The sequence below is a fragment of the Crotalus tigris genome, unplaced genomic scaffold (assembly GCF_016545835.1).
Source record: "Crotalus tigris isolate CLP2741 ecotype Arizona unplaced genomic scaffold, ASM1654583v1 scf7180000018923.2277400, whole genome shotgun sequence".
Taxonomy (NCBI): Eukaryota; Metazoa; Chordata; class Lepidosauria; order Squamata; family Viperidae; genus Crotalus; species Crotalus tigris.
The window spans coordinates 1,554,665-1,575,698 of record NW_024097276.1 but is presented as its reverse complement, the minus strand read 5'-3'; the positions used below and the strand labels follow the sequence as shown (position 1 = coordinate 1,575,698).

General features: G+C 38.7%; 1 protein-coding gene across 3 annotated transcripts in view; it reads left to right on the top strand.

Moving 5' to 3' along the window:
• Positions 1–21,034, top strand: part of ZBTB38 (zinc finger and BTB domain containing 38) — a 35,722-nt gene that overhangs the window by 2,554 nt on the left and 12,134 nt on the right. Inside the window, exon 1 of one of the 3 annotated variants that reach the window (XM_039357448.1) lies at positions 4,386–4,466. The exons of the other annotated variants lie outside the window; for them this stretch is intronic. Within the exon in view, the coding sequence (XP_039213382.1) occupies positions 4,401–4,466 (66 nt within the window). The 5' untranslated portion in view covers positions 4,386–4,400. Of the gene's footprint in view, positions 1–4,385; positions 4,467–21,034 lie in introns of those variants that run through there. 3 annotated transcript variants of the gene reach the window in all.

Below are 21,034 nucleotides of genomic sequence, written 5' to 3'. Positions count from 1 at the left end.
TGTAGAATATGCATATTACTCAAAATGGTGTAAAATGTAAATGGATGAATGCACTAAAATCAGGCATTTTTATTCACTTTTTAATAATTCTTTCGAATGCTAACTTTCAGTACCCAGATTGTGATAGGATTGATTACATTTTTTCAGGATGAATTATTTTGATTATTTACTTTAGAAAATATAATTAATTATCAGATAGTGTTAGGAACATTATTATTCGTTTTATTTGTATTTTTTTCCTTTTTAATAAAGCTTACACATCGTTCTATGACATTGTATTAAGCATTTCTACAGGAGAGCAGGAAAATGAGGATTTATGAAGCACTTCTTGGTTTTCATTTCTTTTCATCTTTGAAGAGCAAATGATGGGGTCAGAAAAAAATGCAGTTTAGAGCTACTAGCAATAAGCTACAGAAATCCAGATAACCATTAGATGGAAGCAAGAGTTTTCTGTATCTAATGGTTATCCTGATTTTTGCAGTCCCAATAGGTTTGTTGACATGCACTGCTGATTCTCATTTTTAAATATTACCAGCCAGCTAGTATCCATTTTCCCATCCGTCTTTTTTTCTTCTCGGCCATTTTAGCCTACAGTAGTATCAATGACACTGTTAAGTCATGTAGTAATGTGATTTGCTTATTTATGTCTTTGGATGCTATTTGTTACTGCAGTTTATAAACCACAACTTATAACTTAGTATGAGGTGTCAATTATGTAGCTTATGTAACAGACCGTGGTAAACAAAATTGTAGCAAAATATGATAAGTGAACCAAAATATTGGCATGTACTGTTTTCCTCCAAATGGCTATAAATATCTATTCATTTGCTAAATAGCCATTAGTGTTGGATGGATCATCCTCATCTACTAAATTGTTTCCTTTAAGATGCAAAAAAGAGGAGAGATCAACTGATGTCCCAGTTTCCATCTCCTTATTACATGTGCATGCTACTTCTTGTATATAAAAGGGTTAAAGATGAAATAATCAAAATCTTTGGGACCACCCATGCAAATTATTCCCAGTAGTTCTGGAATCTTCCATCCTATTTGAGATTTCATATAGACAATGCTGACAATTTGGTTACATCTATCTCTTCCTGTTTTTTTCTACATTTTATACAGTTTGGTTGCTACATAGTTACTAAAAGTAACTATTTTAGATGTTTGCTAATGTTTAATAAATGTCAAGATAGATATTTTTGCTGGCTGAACTAAGTGACAGATGTGCTTGCTTTAATCTGAATATAGGAATTGACTGGGAGTGTGCTGGGTACAAACTAAAATGGAAATTACCCATCATAATTTTCCAACAGAAGAGTTAGGTCTAGTACAAAGCCAAAACTACACACTGGGCACTCAGAGCACTCAAAGCACCCCAGTCAAAAAAATATCCCAAATTATTTCTAGTCCAGTATATATCTGAACCAATGCTCAGAGACACGTATCATGGATGTTCAGTGGGAGTTAACACATCCTAACTGAAGAACGTTTTTTCTGTACTGTCAAAGCTTGCATAAATGGATTGGACTGGAAAAGTCTCATGAAGATGGGAAACAATATAGCATAGAAATAGAGGCATTATTTGAAAAAGATGAACTTCTCAGAATATTTGGAGATGCCATGTCCAGAAGAAGTCCATGTCAGGACAGCTTGGATAAAAAAAAATTAGATTACCAAAATCTGAAGTAATTAACTCAACAAACTAAATTAAGTTGATTGCAAACTGGTTTAGAAAAAGAGATTTAGAATAAGCTAATGAAGATATATGCATTTTTAGGAATGAATAATTCATTATTTTATTTGTTTGTTTAGCATATTTAAGAACTGTCCATCTCCGAGGGACTCTGAGAGTGTATAATAAATATTAAAAGTATAAAAACAGTATATAAAATTTAAAATGTTAATGTTCAGAAAACTAGTTCATCTGAAAATATCAAGGCATGACATCTAGAGTAGTTTTCTATTCAGAGGACAGTAAAACAAAATATAGGTAGTCCTCATCTTATGACCAAAATTGAGCCCAAAATTTCTGTTGCTAAGTGAGACATTTGTTAAGTGAGTTTTGCCCCGTTTTACAACCTTTCTTGCCACAGTTGTTAAGTGAATTACTGCAGTTGATAAGTTAGTAACCTGGTTGTTAAATGAATCTGGCTTTCCCATTGACTTTGCTTGTCAGAAGGTTGCAAAAGGTGATCACGTGATCCTGGGACACTGAAACAGTCATAAGTATGAACCAGTTGTCCAGCATCTGAATTTTGATCACATAATCATGGGGATGCTGCAAAGATCATAACTGTGAAAAACGGTTATAAGTCACATTTTTCAGTGCTGTTGCAACTTTGAACGATTACTAAACAAATTGTTGTAAGTCGAGAACTATCTGTAGTATGAACCTTCCTGATAATTTGATCAAGAAACTGTTATTAAGATAATTACCACAAAACTATACATATATGGTACAGTTAATGAAACTTTATGATGAAAGTCCCTTGAGAATATAATTGCCAAACTGGAAATATGCAAACTTGTGCAACTGAAGGGAAATCTCTAAACAATATAAATGTAATCCATCATTACTGTAATGAAAGGCGACGTACTTAAAAAGAAAACATATTAAAAGAGAAAGCAGACTTTACAGAAGTAAGGACCCATACAATAGAAAGAGATAATGAGAGGGAATGTCCTAAAAGAAAAGTCAAGCCTTCAGAAGGATTACAAAAAAATGATAGAAAAATAATATTTATATTAGCAAATAAATGCTTATTTGAAATTAGACAAGATTTTGAAAGGAAAATTGTTGATATATAGTGATGCATCAAGTCAATAAATCTGCTTGATGAATCTTATGAGAAAAAAATTAATTTAGTACATGCTGAAAAGGCAGTATTAAAATGAAATGCCCAGTAAATTTTAATATTTCAAGAAGCCTGTTACGCAACTGAGTTGGATGCAAATTGCATTAAGTCTATTTTATCTTATGCAACATGGGTTTAAAATTCTACTTAAAAATAAATTTTGCACTGTTACAATAAACTACCAAGTAATGTTAGTAGAAAGTACAAGAAAGCTAATTTGCTGGATCTTATGCTGTGGAGAGAGAGAAGCAGTTCGGTCTAATGGTTAAGGTATCACATTAGAAACCAGGAAATGCACTAAGGCAGCCAGGTGACCTTGGGCCAGTCATTCTCTCTTAGCCCAAGGAAGGAGCAACTGCAAACCACTTCTGAAAAAATCTTGCCAAAAAACCTGTAGGGACTTGTCATCCAGGCAATCTCTGAAAATTAGTCACAATTGAATGGAAGAAAAAAAAAATACTGGGATAAAGCAAAGCTTTATCAATAAAAGATCTAGCTAAAACCTCATAAGCAGAATACCATTTTGTTTTTATTTGTTTTAACCTAGCTTTTGATTCTTTTAATGTTTTTATATACTTTTGATTATGATTATGTATGCATCCAGAGTGACTGTGTGAGGTGTATGGATATAACAATGTGAATTTTAAATAAATAAATATAAATAAGAATTATAGAATGGGAGCAAATGTCACATCTAAAGCTGTTTGGATGCAAAGCTTGTCATACATTAAAAAATAAATAAATTACAGAACCCAGTTAGGAACAATGCTGATTTATCAAATAAAAACTAAAGGCTACAGAGTTTTGGACTTAAAAACTGAAAAAGTAAACATACACTACATTGCTCCTTTCAATAAAGGATAAATGACTTCTAGTAGGTAAATACAAACCAACCTAGTTTTACCAGTAGCATCTCTGTCCAGGCAATTCACAAAGGGAAGCAGCAAATAAAATCCAGAATTAGAGTTAAGAAGATCTGAAAAACCTAATAAAGGAATTGAGAGAAGTGCTGCACCAGGGATGGGCCCAATCCATGGAAAAAAAGTACATCGTAGCCAGTAGCACAGAAGGCATAGAGATGGAGGGAAACTGCATCAGAAGCAAACAAATCCTTGCACAAAAATGAAATATGGATTTTAACATAGCTACTAAAGGGAAAGAAAGCCATAGACTATAAGCATTCTTTCAAAACAAAATATGATGCTCACGCAATATGCAATACCATAAAGCTAGGTTTAATACTGTGTTTCCCCGAAAATAAGACTGGGTCTTATTTTTATTTTATTTTTTTGCCTCCAAAAGAGGCACCAGGTCTTATTTTGGGGGGGTGTCTTTTATACTCACCTCCAGCTCTGACAGCCCCACCCAGCTGGTCCACTTCTTCTGTGGCTGAATGAACAGCTGCATTCTGCAGCTGCATTCCGCCCTGCATTTTGCAGTCAGGCCTTTCTGGAAGGCCATTGCAGTTGAGTACTGAGCTATGGACTGAATCCATACCTCGGTTCTCGGCTACAGTGGCTTTCTGGAAAGGCCTGTGACTGAGAAATGCAGGCCTGGCTGCAGAAGACGCCGCAGAAGAAATGGGCTAGCGAGGAGAGGCCTAGCTGCAAGGTAAGTGAGTGCAGGGCACGTGGGGCAGCTCCACACCCCTATCCCCACCCTAGCTTGGTTTTTAGGTATGTGCCTTGCCCCAAAACCAGGGCTTATTTTTGGGGTAGGGCTTATATTAGACCCACCCCCCCCCAAAAAAAATCAAGCTAGGGCTTATTTTCAGGTTAGGCCTTTCAGGAAAACATGATAGCTAAGGAATACAGACAAGAATATGGTAAGGTTTATTATGTTTTTGCATTAATAGTTAAGTATGCAAGTATTAGAATTCGAAGTTTAGCAATATTTCAAATACTGCACAGGAAGCACTTAAGACAACCTTTCTGCATGGTGATCTGAAAAAGAAGATAGACTGATCACCAAATTTGAAGAGCCAAATAAAAATTAGTGTGTAAATTGTAAACATCCACACGTAGGCTAAAGCTAGCAGCCAAAGTATGGTCTGATAAACCTAAGCAAATATTGAAAACATGAACTTTGATTAAGGAAATACTGGCCCATATTTACATATGAGCCATGGAAAGATACATGTTCAGCTTAAAAGGCAAGATAGAAAGATCTGCACATGGATTAGAGCAGAGGTCCCCAACCTTTTGGGCACCAGGGACCAATTACGTAAAGAGAGATTTTTCCATGGACCAGAGACGGCACGGTTTTGTGTGCTGCCTGCATCCTGCAGATGGAGCTTTGCTTGTTTGTGCAGCCCAGTTGCTGGCATGTCGCGGCCCAGTTCTGGTCCACGGACCAGGGGTTGGGGACCCCTGGATTAGAGAACAAACAAATGTATACAATGTCATCAAGAAAGTAAATGAATTGAAATGAAAATGGGCTGGTCACACAGCAAGAAGAACTTATGGAAGGTGGATCAAGGTAGTCACAGAATGGTTCCCACCCACTTGAAAAAAAAGAGACCTAAAACAAGATGGATCGATGACATTTGCAAGTATTGCAGGCCCAATTGGTAAAAGAAAGCTCAGGACCGTATTGGCTGGAAACATGCAGAAGAGGCCTTCATCCTGCAATGAATAGACTGGCTAAAATGATGATTATGATTTACATACAGCATACATACAGCAATTAAATATGGAATACACTTGTATATTCTCTGTTATGTTGATTTAATTCTATGTGCAATAGATAGCTTGGAGAATAAAGAAGTGGAAATAAAATATTATAAGCATATTAGCCATTATTTTCAACTGAAATAACAAATGACAAAAGGAAAGAAAGCTTGCTTAGTCAAAAACAAAGATAATGTAGCTAATTAAGTTTCTAAGTCTCAGTGAAGCTAAGAAGTATCCCCATGAAAGTTGGATGCCTAAATAAAGATGGAAAGCAAAACAAGTTGTCATGTATAGGGCAGCCAAAAGAAAACTATTATGCATTATAACTTTAAGTAAACCTGATATAGCCAGTGCAGTTGGACTACTGCATAGAAAGGTCAGTGAGCCAACATAAGAGGACTGGACAATAGTAAAATAGGCAGATACTTAAAAGGAATGTTTCATCTTTATTTAAAACTGCCTATAACTAATAATATAAAATTTATTAGATATACAAATTCAGATTGGCTGGGAGATAAATCTGGGTAGGAACTCAATTACAGAACACTTATTTTTTATAGGATCATGCTCACCACCTGGTGTAGCAAGAAACAAAGTATTGTAGCTCTGTAATCTATAGATGTTTAATGCTGTGCTGTGGAACAAGCTTGTAGGAAATTTATATGACTACACAAAGTATTCATAAACTTCAAAATAAAAGAACCAATCCCAGCCATGTTATCTGAGGACAATATGGGATGTATCAAAATTGCAAACACAGAGACTCCATATCATTAAATCTATTATGTGAAGGACATGCAAGAAAAAGAGCAAATAAAACTGATGTACAGGTAATCCTCAACACACAACTACAACTGAGTCCAAAATGTCCATTGCTAATCAAGACAATTGTTAAGTGAATTTTGCCCCTTTTACTATCTTTCTTGCCACATTTGTTAAGTGAATCACTGCAGTTAAGTTAGTACCATAACACCGTTGATAAGTGAATCTGGCTTCCTCATTGACTTTGCTTGCCAGAAAGTTGCAAAAGATGATCGCATGAAACACATGCCAGTTGTTAAGTTGTTAAGCAGAAGCCCTCCAAATGTCTTGAGTTACAGCTTCAGGAGCTTGGTCAATGTAGCCAATGTAAGAATTGAGGAATTTGTGTTCCAAAGTGGAGGAGATAGATTGCAATTAAAAGTCACATATTGCTCTACATTCTAATCTGGCTAATGTAGCTTCTGGCTAGTCATTTGTTTTATGCTTTGTAAGCAATGGGTACAATTTCCTATGATTTGCTCATCAGATTTCTATAGTTTGTTCAAGAAAGTTATGGTTAGGAAAACCGTTATTTTCTGCTATGTGTGAACCCACATCCCTTGATAACTGGTGTGAGGGCAATGGCTTTGGTAGTCTTCTGCAGTATTATGGTATGTTCTGTCTATATATTTGTGAACAAATAAAATATTATAAAGTGCCAATCAGTTTCCATTGGCCTCCTTCCAAAAGAAGTTATATCCAGTTTGGAGCCGAACCCCTGAAAATTTATAGTGCAGTAGCAATAATAATACAGATAATTTCTCCCAATGTAGCTTAGTAGATGGAAGAGCCCACATTGACCCATTCAATCTCAGAATAACCTGGTATCATTTATGCCATCACTCCAACATATTCTTTGTTGCAAGAATCCAAATTAAAGCATCCAAAGAAGAAGACATTGTCTCTGGAGGTAATTGGTTCCATTCTCAAATTGTTCTTCCTATTTGGAAGTTTGTCCTGATCATCAAGTGAAATCTGCCTTCCTGCAACAACCCATTAATAACTGATGGCAGCAGCTCAGAATACAAGATTATAACCTGTCCCTATAAGGTTATATGACATTTAGAATTTTGAGGAAAAAACACAAATCTCCTGTAGGTTCTCTTCCTTGAAAAAAGATGACTAAGCAACCTACTTTCAGGGAAGGAATCAGCACAGGACAGGAGACATCTTCCATTCTCAGATCTTGGTTGTTCTCACTTTCTTTAATGGGAGTTTCAAGAAAAAAAACAGAGAAGATGGCTGCCTCATTTCCAGGCTGGAGGAAATCTGGTATGTCTATTCTGTTTCTCTTCTTCTCAGAGTGCAGCAGAACAATTTAGTAATGACTGTACTTAATTGCACAGTCTGAATGTTCTAAATATTTATTCATTCATTCATTTATTTTCCACCTTTATTCTTTTTACGAATAATTTAAGGCAGCAATATATCCAGCACACTTGCCTCCTGTTTTCCCCACAACAATAACCCTGTTAGGTGACTTAGGCTGAGAGAAAGTAACTAAGATAGGATGTGAACTCATGATCCTTTGCTTTATCACTGGAAGGAGACCAGCACATATTGAAAGAATGGAAAACCTGCGGCCCTGAACTACATCGTCCATTATTCATCACTAATGACCTGCTGATTGGATCTGCTTGGAAATGTAATCTCTTACTCATAATGCCACCATATACAGCACGTTTTACATATGCTTCATCTCCCAGACTTTTCAGACAGCTAATCAAAAGGCTAGTAATTTAGACAGATGAATTCCCACAAATCTGGAAGGCCTCCAGTTTGGGAAGGCTGATGTCAGGATGCTCTGATGGGTTGAGGAAGCTCATATTTAAAACCCTATCCAGAAAATAAATTCACAGCATAACCATTATTTAAGCATGCCTCAGTTCACCAGTTTGATATGCTTTGGAAAAAAATATTTTACTAATTAATGGAATGAACCAATATTTAAGCATAGTAATGATTATTTATATCCTATTTTATTTTGTAACTGAAATGATCTCCTCCTCCTCCTATATTATGCTCAACCATATTTTAAAATCACTGAAAAGACATAGTGGCCTAACTCATAAAGTACATTTTGTATAATGTTGATGGTTCACACATTACTGTAAACTAAGATTACAAGAACTAGTCTGTAGAACTCCAGAAGTTCATTAGAGGGCACCAAAGAGTTATTTTTCTGTATCCCTTTATTGCCATCTAGTTTTTCTGTCCAGATCTCATAGTCTTAGTTTAGGGTGTTTTATAGACATACTGCAGTTTCTCAGTCTTGGTAATTTGAAAATAATCTTCAATACTCTAATCTTTGAAAACTATGTATTTTTCGGAGTTGTCATAATGTGGTTTAAGATGTGACTTGACTACCCTGGGGTTTTAGCTCCATTTTGTATGGCTTCTTAACCATAATTTGTAGTTCGTCCCTGCTTTAACAAGACATAGGTGTTAGTTGCAATTTAAAACTATGATTGGTTTCAATTTCTAGTTATTATTAACTTGAAAGTGATATCTGTTTTACATGTCACTTTAAATCAGCATGTAGAACTATGTACTCTCAAAGGCATTGAAAATTAGCTAAAGGCCAAATATACTTCAGTTTTCTTGTTTTTTAAAGTGGAATTACGGGACTTACTACCTACTAAGTATGCTGTGCTCCTTATCTCTAATTACACTCTACTAGTGTATGTGTAAGTTCACGCTATGTCAAAATTGCCTTGCAATTTATCCTGGGTTTATTCCCCTGTAAAACAGATTTCTACTTAATTTTGTTACTGTTGTTTGGTCATGTTCTCAGAATGCTTGAAAATGTTTTGAATTTCTTTGGTAGTGTTTTTGCATGAGTTTTATTGTTGAGATGGTCAACAGTGCCTCTGCGGGTGTCTGATTTCTTTTATATGTCTCTCCATTACTCTGAAGCTTCTCTGATTGCCCACATGTTCTACTATGAAAGATCCCAGCAGGAATAGCTTCCTTGTAATGTCTTTCCATAGATTTTATTGAAGTAGCATCAGAAACCAAGGAGGCTAAGACAACAGGAAAGATTCCTGTGTTAAGACACTCACCTAGACACCTTGGCCTCTTCCTAGTTAAGTACAAAAATACCAAATTCAGCCTTCGAGAATTCACCAAAATTCTATTCTTTTCAAAGAAATTTCAAAAATAATTTATCTTTTATCAAATCAAGAGAGAACTGGTAGAAAGAGTGCAAGATATTTTTTTTCAACACGGTAGTAAAGCACTAGCAACCTCTCTTCAATACAGTATATTCTGATAACACAAATCTTGAAACTTCTTACCCATTGAAGGAAGTGGAAAATATGTAAAACTATGCTGCAGTTTGCTCACCAAAAATAACACTAAACAGATTTAAAATCTTGGACAGTGTCTGACTATTATTGTTTGCAGAGTTTTAGAAATAGTTTTTCCAATATATTTAATGGGATAATTATTTAAAATATGAAAAGGAGTTTCAAATGTGAAGAGAAGGGTTTAAAAATTACATATATATAGGCAGTGATTGGGACCTGAAGAATAGGGCAAGATGTTGCCAACTTCTGAGGTATCCATGTACCCCAACATACTATACTTTTGCACTGAGGATTTTAATCTTAAACAAATTGGGGAGCTGATTTAGGCTAAAAAGCAAAATATAAATATAATATAAAATCATGCATGTAGGTAATATGATTTTAGCTTTTGAAGGAACCCAGAGCAAAGTTAATATTGGGAATATATCTTGTGCCCAGGTTTGTTGATTTACAGCTGACTTTATCCAAATCCTCATTGCAATCTTATGGCAGAAGCAGTTGTAGATCAAGTGGGAATGGTTCTGGCTGCACCATTTTAAACCCCTTCCTTATGTGGAACAGCTGACCACATAAGACCTATAGAAGCAGATGAGAACTGAAATAAGACACTTCAACCAAAGTTCCGCTGCTGAATTTACCTAGCCTGGTGACAAAATGTTCGGAAACTAAACAAGCTCAGAGAACAAATCACCAACAACATATACCACCCAAGCTACAAATATTTTCCACCATTTCTAAACTCTTTCCTACTATTTTAAGTCATATGGCCCAGAACAGAGCGTTTGCAACTGCCTGTACTTCTCAATACACACATATCTAGAAAAGCATAGATGCCATGAGGTGAGAAGAGCAACATGTACACACATACACCCTGCTCAGTGTGAAGGAAAAAAGTGCACGCATGCGCGCACACACACACACACACACACACACACTACTTTGTTTCACCAAGCAACATGAGATGGAATGTGATGTAGGGAATAACAGAAAAAAAAGTAACCACAATTTGTTCATGCCCTGGTTAGGTGCAAGTGTGAACACAGTTTTTGACTAATTGTGTGAAAATGTTTTATTAAAAAATAGAGTGACTATAATGCATAAATTGAACTTTATAACTGTCAGTGGTTTAGCTGGAAAATAACATTGCAAAGATAAAAACAATATTGAAAATTCTACTGTGGAAACAGCAAGATATATTCTTGATATTGGAGTTGCAAGCCATGTGGATTAATCTTTTCATATCCTTTGTTGTGTGTACCTTAATATACTTGCCTGAATTGCATTCTTAAATAAAGCATTCGGGGAGATAAAAAATAGAAGCTGAGTGTAGTAAGCTAGTTTTCTAAGATCAGTTGCCTATGTTTTTTGACTTTCAGTTAATATAATAGAAGTTTTAAAACCATAGGAAATTTTCCTTTTGAGTCATTTCTAAAAATTATGTTTTTAGAATGCTTAGCACATAGAGAAAAATATGTTCATAAGAACATAAACATTGTTTTGATTGAATAGCCCACCAACCACTTATTCCAATGTTATTTTAGTGACCAAGAAAATACTATATTCTGGAAGCTGATAGATTGTGCTATTTCTAACATGTATCATTGTCCTGAGCAATCAAAACTACACTGACTTTTGGCAAAGGGATTTGATTTATTATCTTCCTTGGATGTACTCAATCTCCTCTTTGTTTATCATTTTAATATTGCAATGATTTCCAGTGTGAAATCAAAATAAAAAAGTGATTCCAAATTCTAGTATTGTTGAACATGGGAAAAATTTCCCTTTGACATCTTTCACCATTCATAGGCCCATTGTCATTCCGGACGATCTAGGACTGTGGTTTGTCACCCATATTCTTTTATCCATTAAAACGTCCAATTAGAAATTTAACAAACATCACAAATTTTTAAAAGGCATTCCTCAAGTGAATTTTTTTATCTGACTGGAATAAAGGGTGATAAGATAAAATGATTGTCAGAGTCAGAATGTATTGAACAGGTGTTATTCTCTGATATATACATCTATCCTTGCTGTACTTAGTTCAATGAAACTGCTACCTGAATCATTAATTCATTGAGAACTAAAACTGAATGATTGTTCATCTTGGCCTCTCCCAAACTAACGACCTTAATTCTGTCACCTTTTGAATAATGCACTATGCTTTATCATTCCAGTTCCAAAATTTTTATCATATAAGTATTGCATTAAATGTGCAAGTACATTCTTGATTGTATTTATATGTCACCACTTCCTTAACAGCTTTGGGTTAATTTTAAAACATCCATAAGAATAGCTTTAAACAAAACTAGAATATTAGATTAAAAGGCCCTGATAAATATATATGATTGAAACCCCCTCCTAAACCATATTAAGGAAGATATTTTCTTCAACTTTGTAGGCTGTTGTTTAACAAATATTATAGTCTCTACCAGGGAAAATATCAGCAACATCGATATGATTGTCTTTCTTGTTGTAAATATGGTTCGTAGGAAGTACAGTGTAGGGCCCTTTTGTGCTTTCTTAATCAATAAGCAAGACATCTTTCTCAAATATTAGTATACGGAAATATTTTAAATATTCTAATGACTGGATGGCTGGTGGGAAGATTCTGTGTTTAATTTTTATTTTTCCAGTTGGAATGAAAAAGGGCAGTTATTATATCTTCTGTTCTTTAATCTCATTATGGAAGGCTGCAGTAGTTCCGAATATTTATTTATTATTTTGTTTTGTTAAATTTATTTGCCTCTGCCTTTTGAGTTCATTCTCAAAAAACAAAAACCCAGTAATGAAACATCTTGTTCTTTCTTAAATAATTGTATTGCTCCAATTGACCTAGTTATAAGTTATAATATAAACGTGCAGCAGATTGCATGAATGTATGATACTGAGGTTATATTATGCCTCTATTGAAAGATCTATATTGGTTGACAATTGGTTTAAAATGTTGATATTAACTTTTACAATTATAAATGATTTAGGCATGGACTATCTGAGGAATAGCTTTTCCTATGATGAATCCACTGTATCTGGACATGAACATCTGCTATGGAATCATCTGTCAGAAGTTCATTAGAAGAGCATATATGACACATCTCCTAAATTCTTTTGGACTGTAGAATATACCTATTCAAATTCCATTTGACTCCCACACACATTTCATCTTTAGAAGACAAACCACATTTTTAACCAGATTTTTTTGTATTTTTAATCTGACTTGAGTTTTTGAAAATAAAAGTGTTAAATGCATTGAGCGTTCATCTAAACAGACATTCAGCTAAATAGCTTGTTAATAATAAAGTAGATTCCTAAGTAGAATATAAAATAAATAGATGAACAGTAGTAGAAACAGTTCTTTGAAGAATGTAAACTCCTGAAATTGATAGATATTTAGGAGAATGTTGACTGTGAGATTTACAGCTAGTCAATCAACTTTTACAATTCATTTTCAACTCTTTTGTTGCCATGAGTGTTCTGAGTTTTTGATACAGAAATATTTTGGAAGTTGTTAAGTCCTCGAGTCAATGGCGAAAGAAGAGCACACATTCTGAAAGTAACAACAGCTTTATTCTTCTTCAGCTCACTCCGACACAACTCAGAGGCTCACAGGCCTCTCTGACTCTAAATAGAATCCCTGGGCAAAAAGGTTACAAAGGGAGTGTGCAGGCTGGCACCACTTAGTCTGGTCCCAGGCAGCTTGCAACAGCCCGGGACTATTGCAACGTCCCAAGCACAGCACTATAACATGGTGCTGTGCTATCGTTTTGGAATTGAGTGTCCAATACCCACAATTCCAATTCCCCCAAGCAGTAGGCACCTTCCTCATTTCTCTTGGCTTGACAGCAACTTCACATACTCTTCAAGGTGTTTGGGAGGTCTTCTAACCCTCTGTGACCTCCTCAGATTTTGAGAACACCCTTGACCTTCCTGTGTATTTGTTGCAGCGGAGTTTCCCCCTCTTTGTTGCCCTGGTTGTCCCCGTGACCTGGGTTCTGTTGCCTGGTCTGCTTGCTTGCCCACCGGGCTTGACAGACCAGGACTTTGCTCCAAACTGTACCTGGTTGATCTGCCTGAGTGTAGGCTATCAGGACCCTCTACGTCCCACCCAGTGTTTTGTGATTCTGTGGTATTCTCCAGGTCCATAATGGACCTATCATGGGAACACATTCCTTCACTCCCAAGCCCAGTAGCTGGGTTGTCTGGGGTCTCTGCTGTGCCCCAGTATTCTGTTGCCCTCCATTCAGTGCCGGAGGTACCGGAATCAGGATTTGCCTCTCTGACTACCACCGTGTACTCTGACTTCCTTTTGGAAGCAATTGCAGCATTTGGCCATCTAGTTTATTTGGGTGCCAGTTCTCTGGAGTGATTTGGGTTGTTTGGATGCTCCCGGTTATTCTCCCTGTCTGGAGTGCTGTGATAGGGTTGTGAATAGTGAGAGTGCCCCCTGAGTGACTCCCTGGCTGGAGTGAGTACTGATGCATGTATTATTCCTGGTTCCCCTGAATTCCTGTTAGGTGCACTTGCGGAGCCTTGGGAGAGGCCTTCCTCTGCCACTCCATTTGCCACTGATTGCTGACAGTACCCTTCCCTTTGCACACACTGGTCCCCCTCCCCCCCGGAGAAAACCCAGGAGTTGAAGAGGAAGAGTCCAGTCTCATATGCAGCTGATCGATATGCCGCCGAAGGACATGGCCGTCGTCCAGAGAAACCTCGTGGAGAAGGGACCAGTGACCTTGCAGACCACAGCCGGAACCCACAGGTGACCAGGCCCATAGTTCTGGGTCCATACCAGGGCACCCACTTGCAAACACCTTGGTGCCCTTGGTTGCGAAACCCAAGGAGCCACCCTGTCTGGATGCAGTCTATCAAGTTTGGTGATCAGTCTGCGCCCCCAGCGAAGTTCTGCCAGGCTCTTCCCAGTGGAAGTAGAAGGTGTGGTGCAATAAGCAAGAAGAAAATCTGCCAACCTGTGATGCCAGTCACCGTAAGTCAGTTTCTTGAGAGCATCCTTGGTGATACGAACCATCCGTTCAGCCATACCGTTGGTGGAAGGGTGGAAAGGCACCGAAGTCACATGACGAATCATGTTGGCCTGCAGAAAAGCCTGAAACTCGGAAGAAGTGAATTAAGGACCATTATCTGAAACCAGAACATCTGGAAGGCCATGTGCAGCAAAAATTCCTCTTAATACCTGAATGGTCTTGGCAGTGGTAGTGGAGGAAACTGGAAGAACCTCAAGCCACTTTGAATGGCTATCAACGAGGACCAAGAAGAATTGCCCCTGAAAGGGCCCAGCGTAATCTACATGCACTCTAGACCAAGGTGATTGTGTTTCCTTCCACCTATGCACAGGGGCCTGAGGCATTTCTGGCTGTGAACGCTGGCACAAGTGGCATCCGTGCACCTGGGCCTCTATATCCTTGTCTAACCCACGCCACCATAAATGGCTGCGCGCAAGTGCTTTCATCCTGACAATGCCAGGATGCCCCTCATGTAAAAAGACCAAGATCCTAGATCTCAATGAGGTAGGAATAACTACTCTGCTGCCCCACAACAGGCAACCCTGAAAAGTGGATAACTCATGTTTCTTGAGCCAGAAGCTTTGGAATTCAGTACCTGGATAACTCTCAGGCCATCCAGATAAAACCCATGAAAGTACACAAGCAAGCGTTAGATCTGTGGCTGATTCTGCAGCCACGTCCCTGGCATTTAGGGGAGATTCAGGCAATGCCTGAATGGAGAGAATATTGATGGCAGGAGCAGGGTCTGCTTCTACCAGCTTCAGAGGTAACCTACTTAGGCCATCAGCATGGCCCATTTCATTACCAGGTTTGTGAATCAGTGTATAATCATAGGCTGACAAAAAAATAGACCACCTCAGCATTCTGGGAGAGATAATCTAGGGGTTTGTTTGTCAGTAGTAAACAACCCCAGCAGGGGCTTATGGTCAGTGTAGACCGTGAAATGTCTGCCATATAAAAAATCGTGGAATTTTTTAATTCCAGCTACAATGGCCAAGGCTTCCCTGTCTATTTGAGCATAATTACCCTCAGCAGAGGATAAGGTTCTAGAGTAATATGCAACAGGAACCTGAGTTCCATCAGCCCTCAAATGGCTGAGTACAGCCCCCACCCCATAAGGGGATGCATCACAAGCGATGCAGACAGGTAGGTTTTCATTGAAATGTGCAAGCACATCATTGGATGTAAGCAAGGCCTTGACCCCATTGAAGCTTTTTTCGTGTACTTGGGACCATTGCCAGACTGCCTGCTTGTCTAAAAGCCTATGAATTGGTTCTGCTACATCAGCCTTGTTAGGTAGGAAAGCGTTGTAAAAATTCAAGAGCCCTAGGAATGTTTGTAACTCAGCTTTAGACTTAGGCCTAGGGGCCTGCTGTATGGCTTTTAATTTAGAATCAGCAGGGTGAATACCCCTGGCATCTATTCTGAATCCCAGAAAAATCAGTAGAAGTGACTCCTATCTTACATTTATCTTTTTTGAGTTTTAGGCTTGTTCTTCTGAAACGAAGCAAAACAGCCCTCAATCTCTCAGCTAAATTCTGAGTAGATTCTCTAGCAATAAGGACATCATCAAAATAGGGGCAAACCCCAGGAATACCTCTTAGTGTGTTCTCCATGACACTTTGGAATATTCCAGGAGCTACATTTACTCCAAATTGTAGTCTCTTGACTTTGAATGCATCTCTATGAGTTACAATAGTGTGTGCTTCAGCAGCAGCTTCATCAACAGGTAACTGTTGATATGCCTGTGCAGATCTAGCTTTGCAAAAATGCACCCTCCTTTGAGGGAAGCCAAAATATGGCTGACTACAAGTACAGGATATGCATGCTGTTGCAATGCCTTGTTTAATGTGCATTTGTAGTCTGCACATATGCGAATGTCCTCATTAGCCTTGAGAGACATAACTATGGGGGTTTCCCATGGACTTGAATCAACAGGTTCTAAAATACCTTGCTGGATCAATTTATCCAGTTCAGCATCAATTTTCCCTTAAGTGCAAAGGGTACTCTCCTTGCTTTAACCCTAATGGGTGTGATAGCAGGGTCAAGTTTCAAGGAAACTGGAGGCCCTTTGTAAGATCCAAGTTGTGGACTAAAGACATCTGCAAACTCCTTGCAGACCTCTGCTAGGCCTAACGTTTGCAAATTGCGCAGCCCTGTAACTTGGATACCCAAGGCCTCAAACCAATCGAGTCCAATAAGACTCGTTCGTTCACCCCCAACAACCAATACTTCCAATGGACCTTCAAAATCCTTATGCTGTACTGTAAGGGTGGCCTCCCCCTTTACACACACCTTGGAATTTTGAAAGTCTGTTAATATTATATTGGATGATCTAAATTTGGCCTGGAACCCACTGCTGTTACAAATCTTCCTAAATGTATGAATGGAGATGATTGAAAGAGCAGACCCAGTGTCCAGCTCCATTACCAAGGGAACTCTTTGCAACCTCACCTTAAGTGACAGTTTCTTTTTAAGTGGCTTGTGTGTGCCTGTTCTACAAATACTTCTGCGTGACGCACAGAAACCCACCCTGTTTTGGCTGGGGACCCTGGTACCTTTCAGATGCAATTCTTCTCAAGGTTGTGCCTTCACAAACAGATGCTATGTGGCCTTGCCTGCCACATGCTCTACAGATTGCAGAACGGAACCTGCAGTCGGCCCTCTTGTGGCGACCTCCGCACCCAAAGCATTTGGACACAGCTGGAGCCTTTTCTTTGGCTTCCTTCTGTTTCCCTTCCTTGAACGGATAAAGATGATTCACCTCATCTTCAGAATCTTCCTCTGAGCCTTCTTGGACTCCCTCATGGTGCACAGATGCTGCTTCTGGATTGTTCCTGATGGGCCACATGTTCTTGACCGCCTCGCCTGCTGCCTCCTCCTCTGTGACCTCTCTCAAGGCATCTTGGAATGAAATATCTTCCTTTGCAAAAAGTCTCTGTTGCAAGTCTCTGTTCCTTAAACTGCATATAAAACGGTCTCTCAGCCTTTCTTCTAAATCTTTAAAGTCGCAGGGCTTGGCTGCTCTTTGCAAGGCTGCAATGTACTCTTTGGCTGATTCACCTGCTCTCTGATCCCTCTGTTCAAACGTGTGCTTCCATGCAATGACAGACAACTTGGGCTGAAAATGTTCCTTCAATAACTTCTTTAAGTCTGTATACGTAACAGACTCTAGAGGAGCAGGGGCTGCCAAATTTTCTGCAATTTCAAACACATCTTGACCATAGACACACAGCAAAGTCCCGGCCTTCAAGCCATCTTCTCTAACTTGATTCACTCTAAAGTAATTTTCTACTCTAGCGACATAAGATTCCCATCTTTCTGGGTGAGTAACGTCAAACTTGGACAACCGCCCTATCTTCGCCATCCTTGCTTCTACTTCTAGGAAGGGGTCTATCAGCCAGCTTACCTCCAGCAACGCTGTACTGGCAGGCCAGATGCTGAGTTTAACGCCGTCTTCCTTTCTCAAGGACTCTTTGGGTAAATCTTACAAGTCTTCTTCTTTTAGCTTGCAAGCGATCCCACCTTCGTCGCCAGTGTTAAGTCCTCGAGTCAATGGCGAAAGAAGAGCACACATTCTGAAGGTAACAACAGCTTTATTCTTCTTCAGCTCACTCCGACACAACTCAGAGGCTCGCAGGCCTCTCTGCCTCTAAATAGAATCCCCAGGCAAAAAGGTTACAATGAGAGTGCGCACTTCGCGCCTTGTGCATACACGCAAGCTGGCGCCACTTAGTCTGGTCCCGGGCAGCTTGCAACAGCCCGGGACCATTGCAACGTCCCGAGCCTGCTTTTGCAGGCTCAGGACACAACAGAAGTGTCAGCATTTTTTTAAAAAGGACCTATTGTCACATGTCAGTCAAATTTCTGCCTACTACTATGGTACTGGAAAGGGCCTAAAGCATTCAGAAATCTAGTGATCTCATCACCATTCAGATTCATTCCTTTAATGGTCAGGTATACCTTGTAAATCCAATCCAAAGGATCACCCTTATTATGAACTTATGTTTTTCAGCCAAGATGCTACGGGAGTTATTTTAGGTAATTGTAAAACTGGACTCTTGCTAAATAGCTTTTGTTAAAGTATCAAGAGTTTGATGGTGCTTATCTCTCCATAGCCATTTGGCATTTTCCCTTAAGAGTTTCCATAAAACCCTAGTAATGTCAGCAGATGTGATTACCTATTAAATGAAAAGCTCCTGAATTTTTAACTGCTTCGTATACCTTGGTGGAAGGCTAGCATACAAGGCTTTTATCTAAATCAATTTTTCTTCCTCCTGGCTCCAATGTTATGCTGCAGTGTTTAATCTTTTATTTTACTGGCTGCATTTTCCTCCAAATTTATTGTAAACCTAGAGCAGGGGTAGGCAACCCAAAACACTCAAAGAGCCACTTGGACCCGTTTCCCACCAAAAACAAAACACTGGGAGCCGCAAAACCCTTTTGATATCTAAAATGAAGATAACACTGCATATATCCTTTTTTACCTTTATTATAGGTGTGTGTGTGTGTGTGTGTTTGTTTGTGTATGTATGTGTGTGTGTGTATGTATATATACACACATACACACACACACACACACACACACACACACACACACACACATTAAAAATAAAAGTAAAAATATTACTCTTGGGAATATCCATACTATTAAAACAATGATCACCAAGAGAATGCTTTAAGAGAATAAAATTACATACACACACAGGTAAAAAAAGGATATATGCAGTGTTATCTTCATTTTAGATGTCAAAAGGGTCTCTCTCCCTCCCTCTCTATCTGCCCTTGGTCTGCCACTCCTCTTCCCCCACTCTCTCTCCCTCTCTCTCTCTTTCTCTCTCTCTCTTTCTCCCCCCCCCTCCTATCTGCTGCTCACCTGGCAAGCTTCAAGCTGTTGTCCAACAATCTCCGAGGTAGGCAACCTCGTCTCTTTTATGACTCATGAACTTCAACTCCCAGAATTCCTGAGTCAGCCTAGCTGGGCTAGCTAGCTCTCTCCTGCCCTTCCTGCTTCCTGCTTCCTTCAGAGACGCAGCAAAGGGAGGAGCTCCGCCCTGAAAGCTTTTCAGCACCTCAGAGAACACTGTGAGTGCACTCTCTTTTACACATACACACACACACACACACACATCCAGACACACACACACATAGAGAGAGAGAGAGAGAGAGAAGCAGGGAAGTGCAATTGCCTCTCTCTGTCTCTGTCTCTCTCTGCAAAGGCAGAGGAGGCTGGGAGCCACAGGGGAAGGCTCAAAGAGCCGCATGTGGCTCCGGAGCCGCAGGTTGCCGACCTGTGACCTAGAGTCAGTGCCTTCAAATACTTCCTATTGTAAACCCAGTGTCTCTTAGAGTCAGTGCTATTCAGTATTTCCAGATACCAGTACAGTACAGGTAATCATTGTTTAGCTGTTTGCAGTTGTGACGGTGATGAAAACCATGACCAGTCCTCACATTTATGACCTTTGCAGATCTGCAAAACAAAGGAAAACTGAAGTAACATCATAAAATTGTGATGTTTCACTTAGCAGCTACTTTGCTTAATGACTGAGTTGCCAATCCCAGTTGGGTTTACTAAATGATGATTATATGTATGAGAGTAATAATACAATTACAGTCTGCATTGTTGGATAAGAGCTTAATCTCTTATAATGTTGCCAATGTGGCTAAAGATATGTGACTAGGGAATTTGAAATTATCATATCTGGAAAAGTTGAATTAGTAAAAGTTGGAACATAAGTTCCTTTTATACATAGCAGTTCTAATTCCCCAATTTACTGGAATGGAAAAGAATGGAAGGAAGTAATACTAGCCTTCACAATGATTAATCAGATAGCAATTATCTATTGCCTAAGAGTAGGCATTTGTCCCAGAACTGGGACAAGTGTGCACCACCTTATATCTTGCAAATATAAAGAAATGAGAATTGCAGAAGTAAGTGATAAGACAAGAACATGATATTACCAAAGCCCTTCAGCCATAAAACTCAACTTTGAGAATTTTATGTTAACTCAAGTATCAGCCTACAAACGGGGTAGGAAACTAAATGATGATGATGATGATGATGATGATGATGATGATGATGATAATAATAATAATAATAATAATAAAGTTGGAAGAGACCTTTGAGGTCATCAAGTCCAACCCCCTGCTCAGGCAGGTAACCCTATGCCAATTCGGACAAATGGCTGTCCAGTTTCTTCTTAAAAACCTCCAGTGTTGGAGCATTCACCGCTTCTGGAGGCAGGTTGTTCCACTGGTTAATTGTTCTAACTATCAGGAATTTTCTCCTTAGTTCTAGGTTGCTTCTCTCTTTGGTTAGTTACCATCCATTGCTTTTGTCCTGCCTTCAGGCAGCTTGGAAAATAGCTTGACTCCCTCTT